General features: G+C 52.5%; 2 protein-coding genes and 2 pseudogenes across 2 annotated transcripts, besides 8 other annotated features; all 4 read left to right on the forward strand.

Moving 5' to 3' along the window:
• Tc00.1047053511197.10 (trans-sialidase, putative) lies at nucleotides 1–1,862 on the forward strand (the record flags this gene model as incomplete). The annotated part of the gene is made up of 1 exon (XM_801319.1): nucleotides 1–1,862. A coding segment is annotated over one exon (1,862 nt), but the record flags the coding sequence as incomplete, so codon positions are not given.
• Nucleotides 1–2,681: a sequence feature (heterozygous, Esmeraldo-like haplotype).
• Nucleotides 1,980–2,020: a microsatellite.
• Nucleotides 2,682–6,795: a sequence feature (areas not merged during assembly with more than two copies in the genome that could not be assigned to a particular haplotype).
• Nucleotides 3,848–3,870: a microsatellite.
• Tc00.1047053511197.40 lies at nucleotides 4,224–6,548 on the forward strand (annotated as a pseudogene).
• Nucleotides 6,796–7,541: a sequence feature (haploid, Esmeraldo-like haplotype).
• Nucleotides 7,178–7,215: a sequence feature (T-rich).
• On the forward strand, nucleotides 7,429–7,836 carry Tc00.1047053511197.50 (annotated as a pseudogene).
• Nucleotides 7,542–10,460: a sequence feature (heterozygous, Esmeraldo-like haplotype).
• On the forward strand, nucleotides 8,062–9,345 carry Tc00.1047053511197.60 (mucin-associated surface protein (MASP), putative; the record flags this gene model as incomplete). The annotated part of the gene is made up of 1 exon (XM_801320.1): nucleotides 8,062–9,345. One exon carries the CDS (start codon nucleotides 8,062–8,064, stop codon nucleotides 9,343–9,345), a length of 1,284 nt encoding a protein of 427 aa, XP_806413.1.
• Nucleotides 9,611–9,636: a microsatellite.

The raw sequence follows: 10,460 nt of genomic DNA on the forward strand, positions 1-10,460 counted from the left end.
AAGGTAACGTCGGTAATGAAGAAGGCAGTACCAATAGAATACAATGGAAAGATACTTACGATCTCCCATGGATTTCTAGCGGCAGAGAGAAAAAATTCTTGACAGGGCTGTTAGGCGGCGGCGGATCGGGTATTAAGACAAAAGGCGATACTCTCTTGTTTCCAGTGGAAGGCACAAAAGAGGATGGGAAAGCCGTTTCGCTGATTATGTACTCCTCGGACACTGCGGGTTGGGTTGTATCGAGGGAGATGTCTGACGATGGCTGCAGTGATCCCTCCGTCGTGGAGTGGAAGGGAAAACTCATGATGATGACTGCATGTGATGATGGCCGCCGCAGGGTATATGAGTTTACTCTAACGGAGTCGTGGACGGAGGCACTCGGGACCCTCTCGCGCGTGTGGGGCAGCGAACACACGGGACATGCGAAGGGCGTTCGAAGCGGGTTCACCACAGCGAGGATTGAGGAAAAGGACGTGATGCTCGTTACTCTGCCGGTGTATCCTGAGAATGAAGGAAAAGGCAATGAAAAAGTTGAGCTCCATCTTTGGCTAACGGACAATACGCACATTGCTGACATTGGCCCGGTATCCGGGAACGATAACGACGTTGCCGCCAGCTCCCTGTTGTACAAAAGTGGTGGAAATAATAATAATGAGAAGTTGATTGCACTGTACGAGAAGAAGGGCGGTGGGGAATCATCACTCGGTATGGTCTCTGTGCTTCTGACTGCGCAGCTGGAGCGGGTGAAGGAGGTGCTGACGACCTGGAAGAAGGTGGACGAACGTGTCTCTCAGCTGTGCACCTCTTTAATTGCTCAGGAGGATCGCTCAACTGGCAATGCCTGCACTACTGATAAGATCACGGCTGGGCTGGTTGGCTTTTTGTCCGGCAACTTCTCTGGGAGCACGTGGAGGGACGAGTACCTCGGGGTGAACGCCACAGTAACGAGCGGTGTTGGGACGGGAAATGGCGTGACGTTTACAGGGCGTGGCGCAGGGGCTGAGTGGCCCGTTGGCAAGCAAGGGGAGAATCAGCTGTACCACTTTGCGAATTACAACTTCACTCTTGTGGCGACGGTGTCCATCCACAAGGCGCCGGAGGGAGTTACCCCTATTCCTTTGATGGGTGTGAAGAAGATGAATGGTGGTAAGAGTACTGTATTCCTGGGACTTTCGTACAACAAAGAAAGGAAGTGGGAATTGCTGCAGAGTGGCGGAACGCGCAATGCTCTCAGCGGCACGTGGGGGACAGATGCAACGCACCAGGTTGCCATTGTGCTACAGAACGGGAAACAGGGCTCCGCGTACGTTGATGGTCAGCGTGTGGGGAATGTGCAATGTGAATTGGAAAATGCTGATCCCAAAGGGATATCACACTTCTACATTGGAGGCGATGGAGGCAGCACAGGCAACACAGAAAGCCGAGAAGTCGTGTCTGTGACTGTGACGAACGTTCTGTTGTACAACCGCCCGTTGGATGACACTGAAATTAATGCGCTTAATGCAAATAAAGTTCTTATTTCAAAGCTGGAAGAGCGAAGCACGGCGGCGGAGGAAACTCTTTCAAAAGCGGTAAGTGGACCACTTGCGCAGGGAGCCGTCTCCCAGTCTTCTCCTGGCGAACCACAGCAGACGAGAAAGGAATCGTTGATGGGGAGCAGTGGTGAGAATGGGGAGACGGCGGGAGGAACATATGGGCAGGAAGAATTCCAGCCACGGGTCAGGGAACTAAATGCTACGGCACCCAGCAGCAAACTTGGAAATTTGCCGCAGGAAAATAATAGTGATGCCGGCACCATGCGTGAGATCAGGATGCTGCTGCTGCTTCTTGTGTTGGGATTGTGGGGGTTTGCCGCTCTGTGAGGAGTTTGTCGCTTCAGTGTGGAACCCTTCAGTCCTTCCCCACCACCGGCGCACAAACTCTTGGTAATGAATTATTCTCCGTAAAAGACAAATTTTTTGCTTTTTTTCTGTGTGTGATTTTTCCTTTTTTCCCTTTTTTTTTTTTTTTTTTTTTTTTTGTGTGTGTGTGCGAGTGTGCGTTTTTTTTATTGCTTTTCTTTTTTAAACTTCCTCGTCCCCCATCCCTTTTTTTTTGCTTTTGGGGGCAATCAATATGGACGTCTTTTCTTTTCTACTCTTCCCTCTTTTAATTGTTTCTTCTGCACTCTTCCTGTGAGGGGTGCCGTGTGTTTCCCGCCCAACTGCTCCACCCGCACACCTACCGACACGCTCATGACGACGGCCCTGTGCGCCTCGCCTGCTGCACGCATGAGGAGGGGCCGCGACGAACGGCGCGCTGAGGGAGCCGTGACGTGTGGGCGTGCGACGAGGGCCTGTGGGCGGAGCACACATTTCTTTTCCTCTTGTTTTGTTTCTTTGCGGCCAGGGCGGGCAGACACCCGCAGCGTCACACACAGCCAAACCCTGCCACCGTGTTTTTAAGATTTTTTTTTGCTTTGCTTGTGCATTTCACGCGCTGGCAGTCCCGTCAGCATTTCTTTTCCCCTCCTGATGTTTTTTTTTTTTGCTGCGCTCACTCTCCCGATGGAGTGACGCGACTCCCGTCATGTCTGCGTGCTTCTCTCAGTCCCCACACACACACGAGTGACTGAGCTCTGCGGGCCGCACTCACGCGCCGATGAGAGGGCTGAGGGGAGCAGCAACACGCAGATGACCCCATGAAATATAAGCGATGCGCGGACACACAGAGGGTCAGACGGTTGAAGCACACGCAACCATCTTTTTAATTTTCTTTTCCGGGCAAAATATATACAGACAGTTTGGTGTGGCCACACGGCAGCCAGGCGAATTTTCTATTTTTAAATTTGTGTGGAACAGTAGTGGACGATTTCTTTTTCATTTATAATTATTTTGTGTGATGGGGTTTGTGTAAGATGAAGGGAAACGTTTTTTTTTTTAAATAAATCTTGTGTGAATTAACACTGCTTGGGCTGCAGTGCAGTCATGAGTTTGAGCGGTCTTCTTCTTGTTGTTTCGCCACGCGTCTCTGCTGTACATTTTAGTTTGTGCGTTTATATTTGTTGCTCTTCTTTTTCTTCTTTGCTTTGTGTTTCTGCAGGCACACACAACCACACACACACAAGATGCACATTGCAGTGTATTTGAATGCACCTTTTGTAGTGCATGGTGGCAGTTGTGTGTGGCGGCTGTTGTCTTCTTCCGTGGCCATGAGGAGAAGGGAAGAGGGAGATGGAGTGCGCAGCCCGAGTCTCTTTCCCTGCGGGTGTAATGCACTGCGTGTGACTGCGTTGAGTTGGGCTCTGTGTCCCATTGAGGGCGGGATGGCAGGAATTTTTGTGCCGCGTCGTGGATGGATGAGGGTTCGGTTGCGCGTGTGCGTTGTGTGGTGGCCGCGGGTTTTTGCCATTTCCCTGGGGCTGCAGGAATGAGCTGGGTGGAGATGGTGGTGGATATCTTCTCCTCCTGCATGGTGGTTGGCTGCTGGCGTTGTTTGCCTTCCTTGCGTGGATGCCGTCTCGTGGTGTGTGAACTGTGCGGCTGGGCCTGCTGCCTTCACCTCATGTTGTCTGCTCTCTCTCGCTGTATCCGCTGCACTCCGTCCCTCTCCCTCTTGTTGCATTCTTTTCCTTCTGGCTCACGGATCAGCTCACTGACTTCAGCGACTACACCACGGGTGATGATGACAGCGATGATGACGATGGTGACGGTGCGGCGCCGTGTTGGTCCTTGCGCTCTCGTGCTGCTGCTTGTCCGTTTCTGTGACAGCTGCTGGGAGTCCTGGACATGTATCTGGTGATGCGGATGCGGTGGTTGTGCCGGTGGATGTGTCGTGTGCTCCGAGTGACGGCAGCCTGAGGTATCGCGTGCGTGTGTGTGTGTGTGTGTGGGCATGGAAGAAGTGTTCTGCTGCCAGTGCTGAGGCTCAGCATGAGAATTATACTTTCAGTGGCTTTGATGTGCGCATGCATGGCAGGAATGGTGAGCTGGGTGCTGTGTGCCATGCGGTCAATGCGGTGCACACATGTAGCAACTGTGCTGCCAGCTGTGCAACGAAAGAGGAAGGGGCCACCGTTGCCTTCACGATGAATGTGACGACACTTAAATACGCCGGCCCTTATGAATTGTGGTGGCGACAATTTTCTCCCGATGGAACCATCCATCCGCCTGCACGGAGCAGCGATGCTGACCGGACGGGCATCTGTCAGTTGCCGCCACCCCGTGAAGGGAAGGATGACACAAAATCTGGTGGGACAACTGCGCCGCAAGTTGATGCTGAGCCGTCACGCCAAAACGAGGATTGGCGACAGTCTGCCGCGGCTGACGCATCCAACACCGTCGATCCGAGTCCCGCATCCAACACGGCGACCAACACGTCCGAGACGAGGCCTGAGTTTGCTTACGTTTAAAATATCAATGTGGCTCCGACACCATCCGAAAGAAGGCCCACGCCTGTCACCGAGCCGAAGGGGAATCCCATTGATGATGCGATGAGTGGTTCAATAAATGTTGAGTTGCCGCAGGGAGTCGATCTATTTGTGGCGCAGACGACGCTGGTGCAGCCGACAGATGGGATTGTTCCAGTTACGGCGAGGGATTCATTTGTTTCACCCTCTCTCGTCAGTGCTGGTGGAGTAATTGCTGTTTTCTTTGAAGGTTGCATGGATGCCGAATATCAAGGTGGTCAATTAAGTAAGCCCTTTTCTTCTGATGTGGTTGCGGGGTATATCGACTCTGCGTGGAATTGGTCCGCTGTTGTTGGTGAGGTCAATAAAAAGATACATGGAGGGCACACACTGTGCTTGGTGCAGCGGAGGGAGAGGAGACTTTGGGTGTTGTGCTCTGCACTACCGCAATCACGAAGGGCGACGGAGTGTTTCTTCTTACTGGAAGCTCTGATGTGTCATACGAAGGTGGGTGTTGGAGAGAGGGCGGCTTGGAGCTGAAACTGTTTGTGGGTGATTTCACGAAGCCCACGGGTGGCAAGCAGAGTGGACGGATCAAATGGGGCGACCCCAAACCACTCCCGAAACTGATCTCTTCTGCTTCTCACGAAGGTGAATGGACGGAGTTTATTGCTTCTGGTGGCGCAGGTGTTGTGATGGAGGATGGCACGCTTGTGTTTCCTCTGACGGCGGTGGATGAAGCAGAAGACGTTTGCTCCATGATCATTTACTCGACGGACAACGGCAGTGCCTGGGCGCTCTCTGAGGACATTTCCTCTGCGAAATGCCTTAAACCCCGCATCACCGAATGGGAGGGATCACTTCTCATGATTGTTGATTGCGAGAATGGCCAGAGGGTGTACGAGTCGCGTGACATGGGGAGAACGTGGACGGAGGCCATTGGGACACTCCCAGCCGTGTGGGTCATAAAACAGAATTCTCCCAGAAGGAAAGCCTGCGTGTGGATGCCCTCATTACCGCGACCATTGAGGAAAGGAAGGTCATGCTGTACACTCAGAGAGGGCACGCCTCGGGGAAGAAGAGGGCCACTGCGCTCTGCCTTTGGGTCACGGAAAACAACCACACTTTTTCTGTTGGACCGGTTGCCGTGGAGGATGATGTGAATTGGGAGCTTGCCAGCACCCTGCTGCACTCGGATGGAAGTTTGCATCTTTTACGACGGAGGGGCAACGGTGAGGGCCGTCTCATCTCACTTTGCCGCCTGACGGAGGAACAGAGTGCGGTCAGGTCCGTCCTCAGTACTTGGACGCAAAAGGACATTTTCTTCTCCAGCTTGTCTATACCCACGGCGTGGCTGGTGGCAGTTTTTTCAAACGCATCGGCCAGTGACGACAGGTGGAACGACGAGTACCTTTGCCTGAATGCAACGGTGACGAATGCAGCGAAGGACAACGATGGGTTTCAACTGACGGGACTTGAGTCCGGGGCAATATGGCCTGTGAACACTCGGGGTGATAATGTGCGTCATGTATCTTTGAGCCACTACTTCACACTTGTAGCGTCGGTGACCATCGAAGAGGCTCCGAGCGGGAGCACTCCTCTACTGACTGCGATGCTGGCGGACACTGAGTCCAGTCATACCATGGGACTGTCGTACAGCCACAAGAAGAAGTGGGAGACGACGTTCGAAGGCAAGACAACAACACGGAGCAGCACTTGGGAGCCGAGGAAAGAATACCAAGTGACACTTATGCTGCAAGGCAACAAGGCCTCTGTGCACATTGATGGTCAGTCGCTGGGGAAGGAAGAGGTGCTGTTAACGGGCGAGAAGCCACCTGAGGTCCTGAGGTTTTGCTTTGACGCGTGCGTTGGGCACTAATCTCATGTGACGCTGACGAATGTCTTTCTGTACAACTGCCCACTGAACTCCACTGCGATGCGTGCACTCAAGGACAGGGTTCCCGTTCCGACGAGAAAAGCGGCTCCGACACCATCTGAGAGGGTTCGAGTAGTTGAAAGCGTCAGAGAGCACGTTGCTGAGGATATTACAGAAGAGAAATGAATGAGCACCACGCCCCTGGACACGAATCCCCACTACAAACAGTCACCTCGCAGGGTGTGGAGCGGCGTGAGTCCCGACAACCGCCTCGCCTCTCTCAACGACGTGAAATTGACACTGCGTGATTTAGGCAGCAACAACACCGTGCGTGTGTGCGTCTATTGTGTGTTGCTGCTTCTTCTGGGATTGTATTTGGGTGGTGGCAGTCTTCTGAGCCACAGAGTTTGGATCTGCGACTCCTCACGGAGAATACATGCCGCGTTGCCCTCCCTTTTTTATAGCACCGTTTTTTTTAGTTTTTTACTGATCCTGTTTCAATGCTTTTACTTTTTAATGCAGTTCAGCTGGAGTAGTAAGTACTGTCGGTTTTTTTTTTATGGTCGATTGCTGCAAACTGTAATGAGCGAAGTGTTTCATCCTCTTGGTTGTTTTTTCTTTTGCCCACACGCGGTACCGGCTCCGCGGCTGTGCGTCCCACGGACTGCACGAAAGGAGGATTGGAGGAACAGGCTGGATGCCGCATGAAATGTGAAGAATGTTGTGTGGGCTGGTGGAACAGTACAATCTTTTTTTAAATGTAAGTTTTCTTTCTTGTTGCGAGCAATATGCGTTTACACAAGCACACGATTGTTTTGTGCTGCTTGGCAAATAAAATAAAAGTCCTGCCGAATCAAACTTCACTATTTTTTTTTTTTCTTTTACTTTTGTGAAGCCACGCTAGACTCTCACCCTTTTTTTTTTTGTGTTTTTGTGTTTTTTGTTTTTCTTTGGTAAATCCCTGCGGCTTGTTTTTGTTGTTGCCGTGTCCACTGCCATTTTTTGTCACCGTGTTCTGTTGAGTGTCTTTCTGCTGGCTGTGCTGCTGACATGCTTCCATTTCTTTTGCTAGAGGCACCGATGGTCCGCGACGAAGATTGTTTGTTCCCCTTTGCGGTGGCACGGGGATGACTGGGCGCCGGCCTGATGAGTGCACTCGGAGGGGAGCGGATGGTGTGCGCCGTGCCTCACTTTGAGTGTGAGACGCCGCCGGCTACACGACGTTGTGGTGCCGCCATAAGTATAAGGTAAACAACAAGTTGCAATGCATGACGGCCAACCTGATCCGCGTGTGGCTGCAGCGCATGGAGCACGTGCGCCAGTACGCGTTGGGCGTTGCGCTCATCATTGGGGAGGAGAGGCGGCACGACATTGTGGCGCTGTGGGTGTTGCGCGGCCGGGGCATGCCGGCGATTGTAAGAGACGTGGAGGACACGGAGCTGTTTGGTTGGGAGAAGGTGGCGTACGTTGCGGCGCAGCGGGAGCGCATGACGGACTGCGTGTGCTGGGAGGGGCGCGTGTTGAAGTGAGCGAGGCGTGCCTGTGTGAGCCTGAGGAGAGGGAACAACAGTAATAGTGACTGTGGGAGTGTGAGGAACGGTGCACGGCGAGGAACGCTCCTCTTTTATTTTGTTTCGGTTGTTGTTGAACCGCGCCCACCTAATTGTTGTTGTGGTGCGTGACTCTCATTGCTGGATGGGACGGTGCGTGGTTGAGTGAATTGTCTTTCCCTTTGCTTTTGCTCTGCGTTGACGGGGAGTTAGTTTGTGCTGAAGGCTACACGCAAGTGACAGGAGTGATGATGGCGATGATGATGACTGGCCGTGTGCTGCTGGTGTATGCTCTCTGCGTGCTGTGGTGCGGTGCTGCAATGGTGGTGGTGGCGGAGGGTTCTGATGGTATTAAAGAAATAACAGACAAATTGCCGAGGGGATCACAGTCTGCATCTCAAGTCGGTCATGCAGAAGATCCAAACATACCAAAGCCAAACGATGGAGTGTTAAACACATCAGAAAAACCGTCGGATGCGCAAGAATTAAATAACGCCATCCCTCAAAAAGGTTCTGTCGAACAACCGTCAACAGATAATGATGGGATGGAAGTAAAAGAAGGAAAATTAGAAGAAAAAGAGCCGGAAAATGCAGAACCAAGAAGAAATGGAAAAGAACAATCGCAAGATGCTTCAGAAGGAACACGGGGACGCAAAGCCCTAATGGAAGCCCAAGGGGACCCATCTCCAAAAACATCAGCAGACGAAATGCCAACAAGTGAGGAAGCAACAGGACCAGGAAAAGAACAAACACCAGGACAGGAGGGAGAAACGGGTCAAGCCGTAAAACCGCCACAGTCACTACCGGCAACGTCACCACCAGCATCTGATCGAGGCCAACCTGGTGGCAGTTCTGGTGCTGACAGTTCTGTTGGAGGTCCTAAGGGAGTTGGGGGTTCCAATTTGAAGATTTCTGCTTCTGATGGTGTGAATCAATCTGCTGTTGACAGTTTGGGTTCCGCTGGTGGAAGTAGTGGAGGAGATGGTGGCAGTTCTCGAGGGGACTCTTTGGGTTCTCCTCTTTCTACGGCTGGCACTTCTTTATCTTCTGCCCTTGATACACCATCCACTCAGGACTCGCAATCTTCAGAAGGTGCTCGGCACTCGGAAAAAATGTCACTTGGAACCGCAGTGCCCAACGAGCAGCCAAAGGAGAGATCAGAATCCAAAGCAAAACAGGGCTCCTCTACTTCAGAAGAAGCGGCAGAAATTCCGGATGGTGGTGGAGATGCAATTGGAAATGAGAAAGAGAAGAGAGACGTGGGACTGAAATCCACTACAAGCCCAACGCCTGATACCAGCAACCCACCAGTAAAACAAACAACTCCACGAGCATCCTCCGCAGAACCATCACCAACAACGGAAGTTCAAGCAGGAGAAGAAACCTCAAAAGATAATGTCACCACCGCCAAGGGAAATAACACGGCGACGCCTGGCGACATTGACGGCAGCACCGCTGTCTCCCACTTCACCACCTCCCCTCTTTTGCTTCTTCTTGCGTGTGCGGCCGCGGCTGCGGTGGTGGCCGCGTGAGAGTGGGTGAGAAAGCCATGCACAGCCCGCACACACAGTCGTCCTTCTCTCTCTGTGTGTGTGTCCCCTTGCATGGACTCTCGCCCTCACCTCATCCCACGAAGCACACACATAATGTGCCCATTGTATATATATGCATGCACACCCATGCAGGCCCGTTGGTGCTCTCTTTTGCACGACACGCACCGCTGCCGTCCTGCCTGGCCGCATGGGCGGAGCACCGTAACTGTTTTTTGTTTTGTTTCCATTGCATTGGGTGGCCGACCTCTCTCTCTCTCTCTTTCTCTCCCTGTGTGTGTGTTTTGCTTTACGGGAGCAATGAGAGTGTGTGTGCTGCTCGTCCCACGCTTTGGCTTTTTCTTTTTGTTTTTTTCTTTTATTGTTTTACTTGTGTTGTGGTTGAGTGCACCCATTCCGCGTGCTGCGTATGTGTGTTTGTGATGATATGAGTAATTTGCGTGTGTGCTATCTGTTTTTCTGTTTCGTTGCTTTCTTTGGACTCTCTTGTGCCGCACAGCTGCTCTGCAATTATAGGCGCTGACAAACACACAGACACATGTAAGTACAGTCACGCCATGTTGCAAACGCTTTGGGGCTGTGTGAACGCTGAGAAGGCGTGCACACACAAGACTTTGGCTGCGGCTACCCTCGCGAGGAGGGAAGACGTGAGCCCGCGATTTGTCTTGTCGAGGTGTTGCTGTCGTTATTTTGGCGGCGTGCAGCCAGTGAGTGGTGTGGCATTGAGGGTGCCTGGGACGAGTGCGGATTTCTTCCCGTCCAGCTGCTGCGCGTGCCGATGTGTCTTTTTTGCTGTCCATCGGCTGAAGAGGGATTCTCCGGCTGTGCGGAGTGATGTGCGCCGGCGGTTGAGAAGCGGGTGCGCTGGAAGAGAGAACAGTGAGATGAGTGGCGGCAGGACTTGGGCTGTGCAAAGGACGGTCGTGCTCTCGTGCCTCCCGCTTGTTGTTTGTTTGCTTGTTTTTTTGTGAGGGCGCAGCTCGGTGTGTGCTGACGAGTGAATAACGACACACCCGCCGTGACTCCTGCTGCTGGTGGTGACAGCCGTTGTGTGTTCCCGGTGCGCTGTTCATCCATCTCCTGTTCCGTGTGTCTGT

The sequence above is a fragment of the Trypanosoma cruzi genome, genomic scaffold (genome assembly GCF_000209065.1).
Source record: "Trypanosoma cruzi strain CL Brener 1047053517067 genomic scaffold, whole genome shotgun sequence".
Classification (NCBI taxonomy): domain Eukaryota; phylum Euglenozoa; class Kinetoplastea; order Trypanosomatida; family Trypanosomatidae; genus Trypanosoma; species Trypanosoma cruzi.